The sequence below is a fragment of the Carassius auratus genome, unplaced genomic scaffold (assembly GCF_003368295.1).
Source record: "Carassius auratus strain Wakin unplaced genomic scaffold, ASM336829v1 scaf_tig00217166, whole genome shotgun sequence".
NCBI lineage: Eukaryota > Metazoa > Chordata > Actinopteri > Cypriniformes > Cyprinidae > Carassius > Carassius auratus.
Window position 1 is genome coordinate 49,300 of NW_020528925.1, and position 21,928 is coordinate 71,227.

The 21,928-nt window shown below is 39.9% G+C and overlaps 1 protein-coding gene across 2 annotated transcripts; it reads right to left on the bottom strand.

Moving 5' to 3' along the window:
• Window positions 1-12,780: 12,780 nt before the first annotated feature.
• LOC113100090 (phospholipid scramblase 1-like) lies at window positions 12,781-18,629 on the bottom strand. Of its 2 annotated transcripts, none has more exons than XM_026264963.1 (7): window positions 18,556-18,629; window positions 17,969-18,056; window positions 17,385-17,427; window positions 17,075-17,295; window positions 16,722-16,883; window positions 14,847-15,005; window positions 12,781-14,769 (listed from the first exon to the last, which is right to left on the bottom strand). In XM_026264963.1, exons 2-7 carry the CDS (start codon window positions 18,044-18,046, stop codon window positions 14,740-14,742), a joined length of 693 nt encoding a protein of 230 aa, XP_026120748.1. In that variant the 5' UTR covers window positions 18,047-18,056; window positions 18,556-18,629; the 3' UTR covers window positions 12,781-14,739. The 2 variants fall into 2 exon arrangements, with proteins under 2 accessions (XP_026120748.1, XP_026120749.1); XM_026264964.1 differs by lacking the exon at window positions 18,556-18,629 and adding an exon at window positions 18,445-18,546.
• Between the last annotated feature and the right edge of the window lie 3,299 nt (window positions 18,630-21,928).

Below are 21,928 nucleotides of genomic sequence, written 5' to 3' on the forward strand. Positions count from 1 at the left end.
AAAGTGATGTTCATTCAGAAATGTTTACAGTGGTTATGTATATATTCAGAGTTACTTTAAACTGTTTTTATCAGAGGACAACTAGAAATTGATGTTCATTACATTAAGAAATGTTTAAAATATTTGTTTATGCATTCAGAATTGGCTACAACTTACTTCAGAACAACTAGAAAGTGTTGCTCACAAAGAAATATTTACAGTGTTTACATTCAAAGTTTATGACAAAAGATCATGTTTCTAAAGTATAAATCATTCAGACATTATCTTATTGACTCCTTTATTTGATTGTCACCATCAACTTCAAAGAAAATAAATGAGAACGCATAGAATAACATGCATGAAGAAATAAACATTAAAGGGATAGTTCACCCAAAAATGTAAATTCTGTCATAATTTTACTCTCCCTATACTTGTTCTAAAACTGAGATTTTTTTGTTGTCCCCATTATTCTTCAACATGTCTAATTTTGTGCTCAACAGAAGAAAAGAAAAGATAGCACTGATGCATTGAATAGTTGAAGGGTGAGTAAATGATGACTGAATTTTCAGGTGAACTATCTCTTTAAATATATTCAGGGTGCTCACAGTCAGTCTTGTTCTGCTTAGGAAAACCTTGGCAGTTAGTCCATCATGTCTACCAAGTTAAAACTGTTTACATGTATAACTACATGAGCAATTGGTTAAGCGTTTACATTTGTTTTGTGATAAAGCCACAGAGGAAAGTGTAAGATAATGGATAATTTCAAAACTGTTAGACACTTGCAAATTTCAATACCATGATTGTCCAACCAATTTAAGGCTGCTATTCTGTTATTATTATTCTTTTTATTATTATTATTATTTTTGTGAGGATCACAATCTAGGTTAAACCAAAGCACACACAAATGCATGCATACAATCTGTGTTTCTCAATGTCAAGGAAGGATCCTCGGAAGCCAGTATTTCGAGGATGCTACGTCATCGACATCCTTCGAAGGACTGTTCCAATGTCGAGGATCCTCGGAATTTCAACCAAGGACTGAGTCCTTCATTCGAAGAATATCCCATACACAGGAAAGGATGCATATGTGTATCCTTCGCGCTCTTAAATCACCCACAATCCTATGCGCGCAGCTTTGCTATCTAACGTTGGCTCAAAAAATAAAAAATGTTGAACGTTAACGTAGTCGGAGCGTTAACGGTTTTTATTTACGTTACCAAACATTTGTTATAACTGTAGTAAATATAAGGTCAAGTTTGACGTTTAAATGCCAGTATAAATTACTACCGTATATTGTAAATTATACAAATACAAATGGTTAACTGAACCGGACCTGTCATTTAACAATTGGTTGCGTCAATGGCATTTCTTTTATAAATAACTAGTTAAGTTGTCCAAGTAGCGTTATTCAAACGGACCTCTTCACTGACGTAATGACGCAATTACGTGCACTTGTTAGCCTGTTCCATTTACGTGTTCTCCGTATGCTAAAGAGGAGTCTCACCTAGCCTCTGAAGGAAGTGACTTGCAAGGATCAATCCTACCGAGGAAGCATCCTTGACATTGAGAAACGCCTAATATCTTTGTGTCTGTGCGCCAAGCAGGCCCGGATTGGCTAATCGGGAGCACCGGGCCGGTATGTTTTTTTGGCTGCGAGGGCCGTTGTTGTCATGGAATTGGTTTGAAATATATTATTATTATTATTATTATTATTATTATTATTTTACCGCAGCCCCACTCTTTTTATTTATTATTTTACCACCGTCCCACTTTTTTTTATTTAATATTTTCTCGCAAAGTGCAGCCATAGACAGTAAAAGAAATGGACACAGCGACCCCATTGGAACTCAATTGAGACAAGTGAAGCCCATTTTTAGCGTTTTTTAGCACTTCCGTTTCTGACGCGCAGACTCAAACGAAGCTTGACGATGTCAGCAACCTGTCTGACAGATGTAAATCTTCTAAGTGGCTGTGCGTGCAAACTGCCATTGTTAATCTTGCAGAGACGGCGAGCTTGAGCGGGGAGTTCTTTGTCGTGAGTGAGCAGGAGTAAGTATTCTGATTAATTACTTATTATCGTGTATCTTTAGAAATAAATAATGGACCAACAGAGTCTTTAAATGCCTCAGATGTAAAGTTATTTGCTGTCAAAGTGACGCCAAAATGAATGGGAGTCAATGGGAATGCTAACGCAAGTGAAGTTCTGCTAAAAGATGGCAGCCCCCAACCGACTTCGTGCAGCCTGCAAGATAATGATGACGTGATTATCTGTTGACTCCTTGGCCCCGCCCCCAACACGTCACCTTGCAAGTTGCTCAAAATAAAAAAAAGTAAGATAAAAACGGATAAGAAAAAGCGCAAATGCGGCGCTGAAAAGTCCAGAATAAATAAGAAAGCTTTGGAAACTGACGCGGCCAAATGTTCTTAACTGAGCACATTCTTCCTCAAACAAAACAAACGGAGACTACGAGGCCAGTAAGTAAGCTAACGTTAAGGTAGTTAGGAGCAGTTCAAGATGCTAGTGACATTGCAAAAACAACGTTGTTTGCAAACCACCGCTCATATATCTTTTTCTTGTAGCTGTTCAGCAGCAGCCGCCTCTAGTCCAGTTTGCTGCTAACAGTGAAGAGCAAGGCCCAGTAACGTTACCAAGCTCCAGTCATGAGCCCAACACACCAGAATCGGCAGGTAGGATTGTCATTCAGAAGAACTAATAGTAATGAAAAATGCTCAATGAAAAATGCCCCGAGATAATCAATGATACCTGATGATTCAGCAATACATTAATGAAACTGAGATGATACTGTCGTGAACTAAAGTGAGCCGGTCTAAGGCATGCAATTCCAGGGCTGAAAAGGAGTCCCAATCCGGCGCTGGCGATAAGTGACCTTATTGATGTCCCTTGCTTTACTGTAGTTAGGCCTATGCAATATAGACTTGTCATGAATAAATGACTCTAAAGCCGCCAGTATTGCGGAAAGTATCAGTTTTAATGAATGATTCATTGAATACTTAATTCAAATGAAACTTTCAAATGGCTAATCAATCAGATTATCTATTCCATTCTTCAAAAACAGATTAATTCAAGAAAAGAAACATTGTAGTGTTGCTCTGAAATACACAACAACTCTGCTGCTTTGTTAGCTATTTCATTTACAAAACAAGAAAAAAGACAAAATGTATAACTTTGTGTCTGTTGAAGTGCTGTATAAAATTAAACATTTGCGATCACGCACACGTGCTGATTCTTTTGTGTTATTATAGCCTATCATATAAATAATAATAATAATAATAATAATAATAAAAACTCACATAGGGATATTTTTTATTTATTTCATTATTTAAATTATATAGGAATTCCTGCATTGTAATAGGCTTCAATATTTGTTTTTGCTAAGTCACTGACACACTTGATATTGTCATCTACTAGTGTAAATTACAACAGTGTGATAATAGTTGATGAGTTGACGAGTCCCACTGCGGAGAATTAAAAGGCATTTTGCCACATCAAAATAAAGAGTCGTATTAATAAAAGTGATTAAATGCAAAATAATTAATGTTTGGGGACTGAAAATTTTAAATACAGGATCAATTAACCCAACGAGTTAATGGGTCATTTAAAATACATTTTGCTTACCTGAATAATATTTCGAAAACACAGCTGCAACAAAACTTCATCCTGAAAATCTCCAGAAAACAGTCCCTGATCTCTCAGCTCTCCAAAAAAACTGTATCCAGAATTTAATCCCTTCTTTGCGCATCAGTCCCCACCAACTTTCAAATTCTTTGGTTTGCTGAACTGACACCAGTGATGCAGCTGCGGGGCCCTGCCCGCTCATCACCATCATTTCGTCTGAAGAACATCTGTATGTCACGCATGATCACATTCTCTGTTCCCAGGTCGCATCTCACAATTTGTGGACATCCTCCAGTTTGCTGTTTACACTCCACGAAGTATCAGTTGTTGTGCCCAATTTCGACCCCCTGACAAATTATTACCCCCCCCCCGTATTGGTAGTTTTAGGAGTAGGTGTGAGGGAGGGGATAGGATTAGGGGTGGGGTTAGGATTAGGCAGGTCAAAATTGGGCACAACAACAGCAATGACTTGAGGGTTGCTGTTTGTGTGTGCTGCCTTTAGCCAGATGATTCGAAAAGAAAATCCATCTATGCAACCGTTGATACAGATTCCATATGGTGATAGTTTATCATACGAATCTACATGCCAGATAAATTGGGACCTTAAGAAAAATACTGCCAACGACGAAGTCGGTATCGACGACGAAGTAATACATTTTCTGGATCCAGCTCTTTCAAAATTATTCGAACATCTTCTTTCCGTACATATATGCCATTTTCGAGGCATTTTTTTTGCATCCAGCGGTACCCATGGAGGCGTCCGGGACCGTTCTGTCGGGTCTCTGGTCTAATCACCTGCCTTTTTGGTGTGTGTGTGTTTGTATCACTTGTCAGCTCACCGCGTCTACCTGTTTGAGTTTTCCCCGCCCTCCTTGTTTCTGTGTTGTGACCCTTAATTGCTCGCCACCTGTTTTCTATGTTCTTCTAATTTTTTCCCTTTATCATTCCCTGTGTTTCTCTGTCTATTGTCAGACTGTTGTTACTCGTTTCAATAGCTCGGATCTTCTAGCTGTTCTTGGCACTCACCTTTGTCGTGTCATGTCCTCAGGCTCCAGTGTGTTTAGCTGATTTATCTGCCCCCTGTTCTTACAAAGCGCAGAGCTCTTGGAAGCTTCCTGTCCTCATCACTCCGGTCTCAGAGGTCATACGAATTACCGTGGAGCGTTACTCATCGGCTGTGATTCATATGCTTCGACTATTCATCCAGTCACTACGAGTAATCCAGTGAACGTGACTCATCTGCTTTGACTCCTCTGCTTTAAATAAAGCCTTGTGTAAACCCGCATTTGAATCCTGCCCATTTCTCCTGACATAACAGTCTGACCAGATTATGGATTCAGCGGGATCTGATCCACTCCGCTCGGCTCTTGATCAGCAGGGAGTCTTGTTAGGACAGCATGCCACCCAGCTCGGCACCACCGCGTGGAATGTGGACACTCTCACTGCCCGGGTCTCCGAGCTCCTCGCACGGGTGGACGGTCTTCAGCGAGAGGCAACGAGCGGATCCGTTCTTCACACCGGTATGTCCCACGAGCCCGAACCTCATGCCAACAATCCGCCGGTCTATGATGGCGATCCTAACGCCTGTCAAGCGTTCCTCTCCCAATGCTCGCTGGTGTTCGCTCTGCAGCCCCGGCGTTACGCTAATGAAGAGGCCAAAGTTGCGTACGTCCTTACACTACTTTCGGGCCGTGCCCGCGAATGGGGGATAGCCGTATGGAGATCGCGGGCTTCCTGTTGTGCAACCTTCACGGATTTCAGTCAAGAAATGGCAAAGTTATTTGATCGCTCAGTGCAGGGAGACGAGGCGGCGGCCCAGTTATCGCGTCTGACTCAGGGGAGGAGCTCTGTCACTGATTACGCCATCCAGTTCCAGACTTTAGCGGCAGCGTGTGGCTGGAATGAGAGCGCGCTGCGCGCCCGTTTTCTTGAGGGGTTGGATTTCGCCATTTCAGATGAACTCGCGGCCAGAGAGCTCCCGCGGGAATTGGATAACCTCATTAGTCTCGCGCTCCGTGTTGAGGGCCGTCTCAGCCGCCGCCGCAAACAACGGCAAACTCCCGCCCCGTGGCGCCACCTAGAGTCCTCTTCAGCCAGTTCAGCCGGCCGACAGCCCTCGGAGAAGGAGCCCATGCAGTTGGATCGTTTACGGCTTACACCACAACAGAAGCAGGAGCGCCTGTCGTCGGGGGCGTGTCTATACTGCGGCGGGGGAGGTCACTTCGCTCTTCACTGTTCGTTAAAGGGCCAGGGTCCACCAGTGAGGCGGAGCGTCCTGGTGGGCACGGTTCTTAGTTCAAGCTCTCCTGCTGCATGGACTCAGCTGCCGTTCCAACTCTCCGTCCAGAGTCAATCTCACGCTGGACTCCCCTTGTGGATTCAGGGGCTGAGGGGAACTTCCTCGATGCTGCTTTTGCTCAACGTTGGAGAATACCGCTTATTCCTTTGGTTAGTCCCGTATCAGCATGGTCATTAGCTGGCCGTCCCCTTACCACCATCACTCACATCACCCCCAAGTTAAACCTTCATATTGCTGATAACCATAGCGAGCTGCTTGAGCTGTTTATTATTGATTCCCCTAAGGCCCCTTTAATTCTGGGACACCCATGGCTACAGAAACACAATCCACACATTGACTGGGTCAACAATAGCCTGGAGTCAGTCTTGTCACGTGTCATGTTTGGGTGCTGTTTTTCCTCCTGTCTCTGTGTCTTGTCTTCCTCAGGAGGATCCCTCTGACCTGTCCGGTGTTCCTGCGGAATACCATGATCTTCGAGCGGTCTTCAGTAAGGCCCGGGCCACCTCGCTAACCCAGCATCGCCCCTACGACTGTGCCATTGATCTTCTCCCGGGCTCTTCTCCGCCTAAGGGTCGTTTATATTCCCTTTCGGGTCCTGAAAGAGAGGCCATGGACAAATATATACGTGAGTCACTTCAAGCTGGGCTCATCCGCCATTCCTCCTCTCCCGCTGGTGCAGGTTTTTTCTTTTTTCAGAAGAAGGACGGCTCCCTGTGCCCCTGTATTGATTACAGAGGTTTGAATGACATTACTATTAAGAACAGGTACCCCCTACCTTTAATGTCTTCTGCTTTTGAATTATTACAGGGAGCTCGCGTCTTCACCAAGTTAGACCTGCGCAACGCCTACCACTTGGTGCGCATTCGGGAGGGGGATGAGTGGAAGACGGCGTTTAACACTCCTTCGGGACACTACGAGTACTTGGTTCTTCCGTTTGGTCTTACCAATGCTCCAGCCGTTTTCCAGGGACTCGTCAACAGCGTGTTGGGTGACATGATCAATCAATTTGTCTTCGTGTATTTGGATGATATCTTGATTTTCTCCCCTTCTCTCCAATTACACACCCAGCATGTCAGACGGGTTCTCCAGCGGTTACTAGAAAATCAGTTGTTTGTCAAGGCGGATAAGTGCGAATTCCACGCTGAGTCAGTTACGTTCCTTGGCCACATTATTTCTACGGAGGGGATCAAGCCAGATCCCACTAAGATTGAAGCTGTCGCCCAGTGGCCGGTCCCTGACTCCCGGAAGGCTCTGCAGCGATTCCTGGGTTTTGCCAACTTCTACCGGCGATTCATCAGAAATTTTGGTCAGATCGCTGCACCGCTCACAGCCTTAACCTCCACTAAGGTGTCCTTCAGATGGAACCGGGAGGCGCAGGTAGCCTTTGACATTTTAAAGTCCCGTTTTGTCTCTGCACCTGTTCTGTTGGTTCCAGATCCTGAGGCCCAGTTCGTTGTTGAGGTTGATGCTTCGGACGTCGGGGTTGGCGCAGTTCTATCTCAGCGTTCCCTCCACGATGGGAAGCTCTACCCTTGTGCATTCTTCTCTCGTCGTCTCAGCCCTGCAGAACGTAACTACGACATCGGCAATAGAGAACTGTTGGCGGTACGATTGGCCTTGGGTGAGTGGCGTCACTGGTTGGAGGGTTCAGTGCAGCCCTTCTTGGTCTGGACGGATCACAAAAACCTGGAAAACGTCCGTTCGGCCAAGAGGCTGAGCTCGCGCCAGGCCCGTTGGGCGCTCTTCTTTGCCAGGTTCAACTTCACCCTCTCGTACTGGCCGGGCTCTAAGAACACCAAACCCGATGCCCTCTCTCGTCTGTTCGGTGCTCCAGGGGGGGAGGTTGCGGCCGAGGCCATCCTTCCTGAGGGGGTGGTGGTCGGGGCTCTTTCATGGGGTATCGAGCAGCGAGTTGAGGAGGCCGGTCGAGGGGTGCAGGTGCCAGGAGAGTGCCCGGCGGGCAGGTTGCCCGTGCCGGCTGCGCTGCATTCTGAGGTCCTTGAGTGGGGTCACTCATCCAGGTTAGTCTGCCATCCAGGTATTCGGAGAACATTGTCTGCCATCCGACAGCGTTTCTGGTGGCCTACTATGGCCGCCGATGATGGACAGTTTGTGTTGGCCTGCCCCACATGTGCCCAAAGTAAGCCGGTCAATCGTCCTCCTGATGGTCTGCTAACCCCTTTCCCTGTCCCTTCCCGTCCTTGGTCACACATTGCCCTTGATTTCGTCTCTGGGCTTCCTCCGTTGAAGGGTAACACTGTTGTTCTCACGGTGGTGGATCGCTTTTCCAAAGCTGTTCATTTTATTCCCCTGCCCAAGATGACCTCCGCCCGGGAGACCGCCCAACTGGTGGTGGACCACGTCTTCCGTCTCCATGGGTTTCCGGTGGATGTGGTTTCTGATAGGGGTCCCCAGTTCGTCTCCCGGTTCTGGAGGGAATTTTGTAGACAGATTGGGGCCTCTGCAAGTCTGTCTTCAGGGTTTCATCCCCAGACCAATGGGCAGTGTGAGCGGGCCAGCCAGGATCTAGGAAGAATGCTCCACTGTCTAGCATCCAACAATCCGAGTTCCTGGTGCCAGCAGCTCTCCTGGGCAGAATACGCTCATAACACTCTTCCGGTGGCCGCGTCAGGTATGTCTCCTTTTGAGTGTTCTGTTGGTTATAACCCACCTCTGTTCCCGTCACAGGAACCCGACGCAGCGGTTCCATCCGCCCTGGCTTTCGTCCAGCGCTGCCGTCGCACCTGGGAGAAAGTCAGGAGGATTCTTCTCCAAACCTCTGGCCGAACCAAGACCGCAGCTGATCGTCGCCGGTCCTCTCCTCCTGCCTATGTGTGTGGTCAGCGGGTTTGGCTTTCTACCAAGGACTTGCCTCTCCGGGCGCCTTCTCGTAAGCTGGCACCCAGATTCATTGGGCCATTCCGCATCACCAAGGTGGTTAGTCCGGTGGCGATCAGGCTCAAGCTCCCTCCAACTTTTGGTCGGGTTCACCCGGTGTTTCATGTTTCCAGGGTCAAGCCGGTGTTCTCTTCCCCCCTTAATCCTGCTTGTAGTCGGCCCACCCCCTCGTCTTGTGGATGGATCTCCTACCTATACGGTTAAGAGATTACTTGATGAGCAGCGGCAAAGCCCGTTAAACTTAAGAATGCGCTTTACTTGCCGTGTTTTAAATTTTCAATTGCAGTGGTTATTATAGGGTATTGGTAAAAAGTTGTTACTTCAACACAAAACGAAACGAAAAAAATATGTTCACTCAACATAACATGTCGAGGCAACGACATAAGGATGTCACTTTGACAGCGAATAACTTTACATCTGACGCGTTTAAAGACTCAATTTGTCCATTCATTATTTCTTAAGAAACACGCAAATGTATAAAAGGCCCCATTACCTTGTATCTTACGTTGTGGCACCGTAGAAGCAGTTTTTGTAAAAAATAGGCTAACGATTGCGTCATAACCTGCGACTCTCTGTCGCACAGTAGAGAATTACCATACGGACAGGAAGAGAAGCTCGCAGGCAATCTTTAACTGTCTATGAGGCGTGGAGGCATGAAGTCAATGGAGAGGCCCATAGAGCAACGGGACAAAATTATTCAATAACATCCGCAAGATTCGGTGGGTGATTCAGATTTCTCTTGGCACAACGATTAGAAGACTTACAATTGTCAGACAGGTTGCTCACGTGACATCTACATCATCAAGCTCAGTTTGAGTCTGCGCAGTACGCACTTCCTGGGCAGTTTCCCCAGGAAGTGCTTGCTTCTAATTGACTTCACTTGTTTCTGTTGAATTCAGTGGGGTCACTGTGTCCATTTCTTTTACTGTCTATGACAAAACTAAGTGAACCGACAATGTCCCCTCACAGGCACCGTATAGGTTATAACTGGGATGCAGTTTTTTTTTTTTTTTTCGTATCCTGATTAACATGTATAAATATTAAATGAAGCCAAGATACTAGGTTTGTTAGTCCAGCTGTTAGTCTATTATTTAGTTAATTGATTTAAAAAGAAAAAAATATGGATAAATAATGTTATTTTGTAATAATTTGAAGGATGATACTGTTATAGTTGACTCAGACTGCAATTATGAACTCTGACACACTTGGGTGGATGTGATAATGTCAAGAAAGACATGTTGCTGGATCAGCCTTGTTGGTCTTGGAACAGCATTCCTATAAACCAAATTTTTCGAGAAAGAAAAAAGGGTGAGCATTATAGACCATCAACATTCTCAACCCGTTCACTATTGTTCTTAAGGATAGTGTTAAATGTTTGGGAAAGGGTTGATGCTATTTGTGGTTTTGGCAAAAAGGTTGTTCTAGAAGCAACACAACATGGTTCTCCAGGAGGTTTTGGATTAGATTCCATGGATATATAAACTCTGACCAACCCAAACTTTTGTGAAAGTGAAAATATTTTATAAATCATTGATTTTGAAGATTTTTTTTACAATTGGTTACATACATATTGGGTCAGTTATTAACTGTCAGGACATGTCTTGCTCTACTAACTTTGCAATGTCTGCCCACTCTTCTTTGCAGAACTGCTCAAGTTCAGTATAATTTTGAGTGTTTGTGGACTGCAGTCATGAAGTCATTCCACAGATTTCCAATGAGGTTTAAGTCTGGGCTCTGACAAAGCCATGCAAGGACATTCACCTCTTTCTCCTTCAACTTCAACTGTGTGCTCAGTTTCGCTGTGTGCACACGATGACCACTCTGTCCTGCAACTGCTGTGTTGCTGTAGTCCTCTTGGTCGTCTCTCTGATTAGTTTCCTCCGGCTCTTTCATCCAGTTTGGAGTGATTTCCTGATCCAGGGAGGGTCTGGGGTGTTCCAAATACATTCCACTTCGTAATAACACACTTCACGGTGCTTCTAGGCATTGATAAAGCCTACATATACAGTATGTAAACCTAATATCATGAGAAAATGTAAATATTTTATGACACTGTGATATCAAAGGTAGTTGTATAAAAAATAAAAATAAAAAAAGGTCAGATTTATATAAAAAAGTAAGCATGAAGCTCCAACCCTCCTAACCCTAGCTCTCTGTGAGAGGTGAGCAGATCCTATGAAAAAGATCATAGAAATGTATATGACTTCACCAACACTTTGACAAAATGTAAAATATTATGTATGTCATGACGTCGTGTGGAATTTGATTTGACACTTTCAGGGAATCTTCTTTCACTGAGGAGGTTTCAACAGACATAAAACAACATGTAATCAAGTGTTTAAAGTCTGCCTTTCAGAACATGCTCACAACGGCGAGGTCAATCGTAGCCCGATTTATAGGTATACATGCTGGATGAAGCCAATTTGTTACAATTTCAAATTATAATTGAGTACAATCACTCCTCTGACAGTTAGAATCACGATCGCTTCTGTAAATATATCATCTCGGGTGTCTTACCAAGATTCAGCTAGTAAGACATTTTCCTAGATCAACATCCTTTTTGGTCCTAACAGAGCATTCCTAGCCACCAGATTTGGAAGACAAAGACTTTTCAACATGCAAACAACATTCTTATCAACCAATTAACTTTAATTTAGGGGCTGGTACGGTGGCTAGGGTTTAGCCAGAATTGTTCCAGAAGCAACAGAAACTGTTTCACCCGGTTTTAGTTTTGATTCCAACCCCGCAATTAAGGTTTGACAAGTTCAGTGATGAACACATTATTTAGACAATTCTCCCATCAGAGGAGAGTCTAGTAGGCCTACAGCTTCAGGTGTACATAAGACCTTGTCCAAAAATCTCAAAATCTCAAATATTTTTTCTGGAAAACTCCTTCAGCCAGAAGTAAATACTGTTTACAGAAAAAAGGGCGGGCGGGTTGTTTCAATCAGCCATCCGATAGTTTTTGTTACTCATAGCGGTTTGTGGTAAAGCATCGCAACACTGGCCTGTAATGCTACCTGAGCAATTATAATCCATTTTAAAGACTTTGTAACTGAATATAGTGCATACAAACCAAGCTTCAACCATATTTCACAGGAGCATCCGAGAGGAAACCTTCACGCCAACATCCTGCTTGGCAGACCGGTTTGGATCTGTCCAATCTTGTTATTTGAGGAAACCTTGAACGCAAGTTTGTCAATCTGACTGACTTAAAAATTCTTCCTTTTAATAACAAGACTGCTACAACTGTGACATCTGAGCCTCCAAAAATATCCCCCAAAAAGACAATAATATTCCATCAAGTTGAAAATCTATTTTGCTCTCTGAAACAGTTCCTGCAGATGAATATAACTCCCAGTGACCAATAGATATGGGTGATTAAATATACATGGAAGTGTAATGGACTATAACATAGCATTTGGTACATACAAACAGTACAGATAACATTATAATAAAACATTACATTAAAACTACCTGTCCGAAGTCCTGTAGAAATTCCCTTTGTTTACTCTCAGTCGTCATATGACTTCCTTTCTACTATAGAACACAAAAGGAGATATTTACAGCAAGATACCTAAGCTGCTCTTCTCCATTCAGTGAAAGCCAGCTGTTGAGCGAGCAATATGTCCACTTTTATGATATTTTTATGGTGCTTTATCTATCTTTATCTTATTTATCCATCTTTCATTGAGATCAGCTCAATCTGTTTGTGTTGCAAAAGGTTTAGAAAACCACGAGTGTGAGAAAATGATGATAGATGTTTATTTAATTTTTGGGGGCTGAACTGTTCAGTCTTATAGTTTCCAGAAACAGTGGATGCTGTTAGAGACTTTCTAGTTTGTAACAATATACAATTCTATTATAAAACAAGCAGTAAAACATAGTGAATGGAATATACACAGTGTTTGCTTTGATGTGTTTGGCATTATGCGGCAGAACGCAGGGTGAGAACTGAATCCACAGCTAAATAATTCTCTTTATTGCATTCCAGATCAGACTTCAGAGCCTCATGTGTTTCCATTACGCTAATACCATTTTAAAATGTTCAATTCTTCACAAGCCGAGGTCAGATCAAAGCCTGGGCTGTTGATGCCAAGCTTGACCGAACACACTCTGCTAAATGGTAAAATAAATATATTTTCTTCTCAAACCTATACATTTTTTTAATGATGCACTGCCATGTTCTCTTTCATTAGCACCCAAATTTCACATCTCATCTGGAGGAATTATTGCCAACTTGTTGACTGTAGCTTTAAGAGAAAAGTTCAGTTTCCACCTAATATCCCACTTTCTTTCTTTTTTTTTTTTCCAACAAATACGATTTTGGTAGGGTTTATGCAAGACTCAAATTAGTCGCTTCTGTTTCATTTGTTTTTCTTTAAAGACAAATTCAATCAAAACAGGCTGAATTATAACTAAAAGTGACACAAATAATGGTACATTTGCTACACAATGATTGGACAAATGTGTGTAGTTTATAAAACTGTTTTGTACTACATAGTATTACTATTTAAATAAAATGCTGAAGTTAGTAATCTGCCAAAATATTAAAAAAGAACAGTGCCCTGCTAGAAATACATTGTGTTAGTCAGACATCCACTATAACAGGCATTCATGAAGCGTCACATACAGTATACAGTATATGTTAAACTGCAAACCTGTCATAAAATGCAATACAATAAAACAATTTAATATGTGACTTTAATACTTAATATCCTAAATACTTAGCCCTGCACATGGCATGCAGGGAAAAAAAAAAAGAATTGGGCTAAATCGTGTGCATAATTTACTAATTCGTACCCCCGATTTGAAAAATCGTACACACAATTTATAAATTGAGAGAACAAATTATTAAATTGTGTGCAAAATTTATAAACTGAGACAATGAATTAGTAAATTGTGTGCACAATTTAGCAAATTGATAGAACGAATAAGTAAATTGTGTGTAAGTTTTAGTACATCGAAGGAACTAATTAGTAAATCGCGCGCACAATTTATAATTTTTTTTCTTGCATATCATGTGTAGGGCTCCATTCCTTAAGAACCTAAAACACTGAAAATGTTGTAATTAAATATCAAAGTACTACAAAACTTTTTAAATAAAAGTTCATAAATACTAATTCTTATTTATAAGCTTACTGTTAACACTACAAATTAAACAAACAATAGATAAGCTAAGTAAATCACATAATAAATAAATGACTACATTAAAACAAATTACTTCTTTTTTTTTTTTTTTACTGTTTTGGACCACTTTTAGCTCTTTATCGGTTTGCATGCAAAATATATATTTGGGGAATTAATCAATACAATTAAAAGTGTTGGAAATACTATTTGCACAATAAAATATAACTTTGTGTTGTAAAGGTGTATATTAATCATTCAGTGTAGGTATTAATGCAAAATGGAATATGCATAGTTGTACTTACAGCTCTTAAAGGAAGAGTTCACAATTTAAATTCTGTCATATGGCTTATTCTATGGAGTTTATGGGGGTAAAAAAAATAATAAAACAGTGGCCTGGACATGCTTTTAAATTGCTCCTTTCATGTTAGAAATTGGGAGACCATGAAGGAAAGAACGTAATATGAGCTTGGAGTAAATAGTGGCAGATTTATTTATTTATTTAATTATTTTGTTGTGAGCTATTCCTTTTAATGCCATATATGTTAGTCTGTTATGTATAGATGAGAAAAAAAAGTTAAAAATTGAAATAAAACAATACACTTTAAATGGTACAACCAGCTATATCACACAGCTCAAGCTAGTTCACAGTCTCTAAAATCACCGTTCTTCTACACCGCTGGCTTCATATTCACATGCATTCCACTGGATTTCACAGATGTATGATGTGCAAGGGTAAACATATTCTCTTTCACCCGTTTCCAGAAAGCCGCACGTTAAAACGCCGTCTGCGTAGCAACTAGTTATTCGTCTCAAAAAACATGAAGTCCTGGAAAATGAAAATAAACCAAATATGTAATTCACAAGCCACGCTATCACCCATATTCTCTGTTCGCTCATACTCACAATGAGAAAGCAGGCTCCGATCATCACCGCCTTCATTCTCACATCCAGATCCATGGGGAACTGGATCCCAAAGTTGTCTGAATCTGTGAACGCCTCCCGGAGAAGTCCGCTCCACTGTTTGCTGATCTTTCCAATACTGACTTCATCCATGGTCAGAATCTTCAAGGGGACATGAGAAGTAATAAATTACATTCCAAATTGTGGGATACAAATATGCGGCTGCAAATCCATGCTTATTTCCTTGAAATATTGCATCCGCTAAACAACAGTTCCGCCTAGTGGGCAAGAACAGAATCGCAGACATCAACAGAAAAAGTACAAATCTGAAGTTCTCCAGTCAAATGCTAATGTTTTAATATAGCTGAATTATTAATCACATATTTACATATTGACATATCCTCAATGAAGATGCTTCAGTAGTGCAACACAAAGAGTAACAGCTGTCTATGGATGAATCGTATAACCAACGGCCGCCGTGATTTTGCCAAGTAAGACAGACATGTTCCTGGATCAACATGTTTTGACGATCCTGGATCAACATTGTTGTCCAAAAATTCTGACTTAACCCAATCGCCACCACTAAACCTAACCTTACCCATAATTTATTATAAAATCAGAAGGAAATGATAGCTTATTAACAAGGGTGTAGAAGCACCTAATCCTGATTTTAAGCCTAAAACAGATATTTCCTGAAAAGTTATATCTCAATTGTGATTGGTTGATTGGAATGTTGTTCCAGGATCAACAAGGATGTCATGACTTACTTGGCAAAATCACGGCGACCTAAAACCAACTGTTATTATTATTATTAATCTGTTTAATATTTCTATTAATATTCTATCTAAATTTTGCTACAAGTGTGATCGCGTCGTAATAATTGCTGTTAATAGTGATCACCATCTGTTTAACTATGTCTTTAATAAAAAAAAATGCTGACAGTCACCACTACTAAGCTACTACTAAAAATTGAAGTAACGTAATTTTCTGTAACGTAATTTTCTGTAAAGTTGCTTTGCAATGATTTGTATAGTAAAAAGCAATATACAAAAAAACTTGATTTGAATTGAATATTGTTTTCCTGACAATCAAGAACATTCTCCTATACAAATTATGACTGTATTGCAAAAATAAAATACAATTGAAATAAAATACAATTGAATATAATTTTTAATTTCACAATAAATAAATAAAAATCTTTGGAACAGAATTATTTGGGAATTTTCATCTCACAATTCAGACTATTTTTTTGCAATTCTGAGTTTATATTTGATCTTTTTTGTTTTTATTTTTTGACAGAATTATGGGATATATAAAAAAAAGAATGATAATAACAAAAAATAATTACCTTGTCATTTTTAATATATAAAAAAAAAAAAAAAAAACAGATTCAGAATTCAGAGAAAAAAAGTCAGAATTGTGATATATAAACGAAATTCTAAGGAAATACCAGGCAAAATTTTCAAACTTAGTATTGTGATTAAAAATGTGAGGTATTTTTTTATTATTATCATTTAATTTTTTTGTTATTATTATTGTGAGTTTATATCTTGCAATTCTGAGTTTAGGAGTTTGTGGGGTGGGCGGATTGTGAGAAAAAAAGTCTGATTTGTGAGATAAAAGTCTTCCATAAAAACTTTAGCACACACCATATAATATAATGATGCATAAATGCATTGGACAATATTATGTTTTTTTTTTTTTTTTTTTACTTTTTAAGTAAAATGAATTTGAGAGCACCTATTTGCCTAATTATGCTAAAAATAGACTTTTTGGTCTTTAGTTTTGTTTTTGGAAAAACATCAGTTTACCAGCCTAAACAAAGCTTTCAAGTGATACAGCAACGAGAGTTTGATCACAAGAGCTGTTATACTAGACCTCGAAGTCCACGTCTGGCAGGCAGCTCCAGCCACAGAACGGCCCCTGGAGCTTGAGAACCGGCTCCCGGCGCTCATTCTCTATGGTGAACTTGGGGAGGAAAGGGTGCCACTGCTGAAGAACATATCCCACCGTGTTCCCTGGAGGAGCCTGGATCTCCAGCTGAAACAGGAGAAATAAAGAGAGAGGACAGGGTGAACAGAAGGAATCAACAAAATTGCTCCATTAATAATAAACATTCTAATATGTTATCTCTGGTCTATATTAAAGTGAGTGGCCTCTGCAAGCAAAGAATGCAATTCTCGGATCCAAATTTGCATTTCAGAACCATTTTTGCCATCCAGGAAGATCACCTCTTGCAGACAACAAGGGAAGAAGCAGGACATGCATTTGAGAGGACGGCTGACTGTGATGATCTCCTGTCCGAAGTTATCGAGGATGCGGATGGTGAAGGATCGCAGCGGGCCGCAGCACTGACGGGTGAGACAGTCGTTCTCCTCCACCGCGTAAAACACGTTCTGACCCATGGAGTTACGGATCTCATACTTATTATTGCTCTCAAAGCCTGCCAAAGCTGCATGAAACCATACAGAGGACTTTTCAATTACTCACTGCATGTGTAGCATTAGAATAACAGGTCTAAGAAGAAACGGCTGTACGTACCTTCAATAAGCTCAACTTTCTGTTTGATAAGAAGTTGATCCACCTAAAGACAGTTGAGAAAACACACACACACACACACACACACAAAGATGTTTTCATACAACAACTATATCATAACACACTTATCCTACACACGTGTTTTTAGTAATTCATTTGTTTAAGAACAAAAGGTTAAATTATTTAAAGAAGCCATCTTACCCACTAATGTAAGATTCTAAATCAGATATTGTATTTAAAATTGTATTTTGACAATTTAGTTAAATAATCGGACAACCAATAACAGACAATGCAGAATTTCATCTGAAAGGTATGTTTATTCTATGACTTAAGTAAGACATATAATAAATAGTATCCACAAATCCCTAATTAAGAGACACTAAAACCGTTAATATTCAACATTATATAATGCCGGAGATCACTATTTTTCAGAGATACAAAATTAGATCAGTTAACCAAAACTGTTTCCACGGACTGAATCTCACAAATGTTGAAATTCAGATGGAATTGCATTAGCCTATATCAGAATATTAATTACACAGCCGTGTGTTATTAACATAGCCATATCAAATAGCATTTTAACTTACCTGTGTCAGGTATTCTAATCCTGGTGGAAAGCCTGGTATTCCTTGATTGGGAACCATATACATATTCATAGGCTGCATGCTGCCTTATCTTTACAGTGGAGACATAAACAAACAAATAAATAATTAAAATTATATATATATATATATATATATATATATATATATATATATATATATATATATATATATATATATATATATATTCAGTCGAGTAACATTTATACATTTGTCCACTGAGAGAAAATACCATAACACAACACAGAAGTCGTCTAAACCTGATCCAGGGGGAACATGCGATTTAAATGCCAAATATACTGTATGGCTTTATGAATAGCCTGGAAATAAATTTAAATTAAATGTAATTCATCTAATTTAATTTAAAAATGTTGATAATATAGGACCGCGACCTGAAGAAACACAACAGTTTATGACAAGCAGCAAGTGCGTTCAGGTCTGATCTGCCTGTAGTGACTGACCAGATTTATTCCTCAAGCAAATCCAAATCAAACGCGTGGTTTACAAGCAGCGTGACGCTCGCAGACGCGTTAAATCTGCTGCACAAATCTATTTACCAGACCAAAACTCACCTGCGTCTTCTTATGATAGGGACTATAACGGCTGACTTTAACGGCTCGGCCCCATTGGTTGGCATGCTGCTCACGTGCTCCAAAACGCTTTTTACACGTCATTACGCTTCGGTCGAGATTTCCCGGAAGCGAATTAACAAATCCTACTATGGTAAGCCCATAGACAGTAAAAGGGTAAGCCCTTTGCTCATGAATCTTAACTACGCAACGTACGTTGGCTCGTGATACTATCTGATTTGCTGAAAGACAGACGTTTGTAAGTGAGCTTTTAACTCATGAATATTAATTCGGTGTTTACCTCAGCACGTCCTAATTAATATTCATGTGTAATCGTTTTCGGCATAGTATGATCCCAATGAAAAAAATAAAAATCCCTTGCAGGAGGCACGACGCAGAGATTACTTCCACCTCCGCAAATTATAATGAGATTTTTTTCATGAGTTACATGGATATGCCACAGTATTGAATGTTTACCAAGTCATCCTGTACCATGTTTATACAAATGGCTGTAAATGTATTATGTATTATATATAATAGAACAAATTAAAAGAATAACGACCTGTAAACTATCAAAATAAATAAATAAGTAAATAATAAAATAAAAACACTGTTACACTTTAATAGCCTATTTAACAGTGTAACGAACTGGTTTTGTACAGCTAAAATAAATGGAAACAACTTACACAGAAAGCCTTGCGCTTTCAAGGTGAAAATGGCTTAGGTTAAAAATAAAGCGGATAGGAGCAAAGAAAAAAAAAATCCTTCAAGTGCTTCCTACAACCTCTATTTCCCCCCAAAATAGGTCCCTAGATTAAAGTCAATGCAGCGCATCAGGTAGCCTCCTGGTGAAGGCAGTGGATGGAATGATACAGTTTCAGGTGAAACCCCTGCTGTTATCATTTATAACGGCAAGAGTCAAACACTTTTACACTAGGACACACTGAAAGGCTGATGAACCAATCAATCTGTGTGCAAGAGTGCTATCAGAGAGGTCAGATCCCGGGGTGGAGGTGGATGGCAAAAACTGCTGTGAAGTCCAGACCATCACTTTACACTATCCCATGTGATAAACAGACCTTATCATGGCTGCAAAATGACTGTAACCCAATCTGAAAAGGTCAACCACACAACCAGTTCAGTCAAAATCAGGAAGTCGGTATAGTACAGAAGTCATATAGTGCCAGCACTCATCATTTGTACAGTAAAATTTACAGTACTTGACAGTATACTCAGCTCTTTACCTTCATGTATTCATCAATCATACCTTTTGATACTTTCCTTTGATATATATTTTTTTACACAAAGGCCTCCTGACAACAGGACATCAATGTTTTTTTTTTTTTTTGCATTTTGCATTTTAATTAGAATAATTTAGATTATTACTTTTATTATCATTACCATAGTTTAATTTAGATTAATTATTTGAGTTTATTTAATGTAATTAGTTTAGCCCAGTCCCATAAGAACCACTGACCTACTGTAGAAATATCAGAAAACATCTCCATTCCATTCTAAATGTACCCCACAGTCTGTCCTTTTACACGTTTAGATGGCTGGCTTAATAATAATCTAAAGTGAGATATTATAATCTCACTCAATATAATGTGAGTGCCACATTTCACACTATGAGTCAGTTTTATTTATGTATTTATTTATTTATTTGGTATGTGATGATACTAATAAAAGTGTCAATGTAATGGTAATGCTATTTCACACTATTTTATTTAGATTCTGTTTTCAGTCACTGATTAATTGATTGATTGATGTGTGTGATACAAGATATAGGTGGTTTTGTCTTTCAAATCTGCTACTTTCTTCTGTGATCCTTCTTAATCCAAAGAGAAATGATATAACAGCTGAAGTGGTGCTGATGATGAGATATCTATGTTTCTGGCCAAAATTCATATTTCACTTTTTTTTCCAGAGTCATACTGTTACATTTGTTTACATGGTATCTATGCAAGATAACTCTGCAGTGGCCACAGGAGTGCAGTATTGAGCTGACACACATCCATGGCCACAATCAGAAGAAACTGTTCAATAATTGTCTGGATGTGGAACTACCTTGGTCTGAGTCTAGATGAAAGTGGCCCGTATACCCTTACATAGTGCACTATTTGAGGCGACAGGCATCTGTAGTTGTGACCATAGTGCACAGTATTGAGTGCACTCATTCAATCTCACAGTGCCCCTGAAAAGTGAGTGTGCAACTGATGAACAGTAAACTGCTAACAAGAGACATACACATGCACTGTGAGTGTCACAACAAATGAATGCCTGCATCATCTCTGAACCACTTCCGACCTCTGAATTCGCTCATTCACTCCTTCCAGTGGTATATTAGTGGAGTTTAGTGAATGAGGATATATGGTGTTATATATATAAATAAATAAACAGCTGATACATTAACACTCATGTTGTGTTCCAGTCTTTTTTACCCAAAATGGTAAAAATATTGCTAATTATTATTATTGCATTGACCTGAAGTTTATCTTTGCTCACACAGGGTATAACAACTTCCCATAAACATTAAATATATATTTTTTTGCACTTTCTGGGGGATTTTTTTCCCCTCATCTCATCATAGGCATCATTGATCTGAGCTTACACACCTCAGTTTTAAGTGAGCGTTGCCAAATGTATTATTATTATTATTGTTAATTAATTAAAAAAACTAAGGTTCATGAGCTCAGATCAATGAGGCCTTTGATCAACCAGTTTCATAATATATATATATATATATATATATATATATATATATATATATATATATATATATATATATATATGATTGAATCCCAGGTAAAGTGTTAATATGACAGAATGAGAGTTTTACACAGATTTTTACGAGCAAAGGCCAGTCATTTTAGACCAGAAATACCAAGTTAGGTAAATGTTATTCTGTTTTAGGTCTAGATTCATGTTGGTTTAAACTACTAGTTCTCGACTGGTGAATCACGGCCAAAAATGCATTACAAGTCTGTTCTGACAAAAGAGAACATGCTGAAATCCAACCCAGACTATTCACTTACAACATGATTTGTGCAGTCCGCAATACTGTCCAGCTACCCTGAATATTTAACCATGCTTAGACTATTACCATCTTACAGGAATAGGCTGCATTTAACTATGACTCATGTTCGGAGCGTGCAATGCTTGCCTGTCCTACATAATACTTGGTAGGGCATGATAACTTTTCAAAAATATGAGGTCAGAGAGCATTCTGTTACAGAACAGGGAGAGTGTGGACTCATGATTAAAACGGTCTGGCTAAAAACTGTTCAGTAAAGTAGGCTAAAAATCTTCTTAGTTCTTAGTTCTCCCCTATAAGTATAAATGTAAAATAAACTTCCAAGCTCATGTAAGTGAGTTA

Coding starts and splice junctions, on each gene's coding strand:
- LOC113100090 (XM_026264963.1), bottom strand. CDS start 18,046: ATGCAGCCTATGAATATGTATATGGTTCCCAATCAAGGAATACCAGGC. Junction 16,884..17,074: donor TCCCTTGTTGTCTGCAAGAG/GTGATCTTCCTG, acceptor CTCCTGTTTCAG/CTGGAGATCCAGGCTCCTCC. Junction 15,006..16,721: donor TGCCAGACGTGGACTTCGAG/GTCTAGTATAAC, acceptor GTCCCCTTGAAG/ATTCTGACCATGGATGAAGT.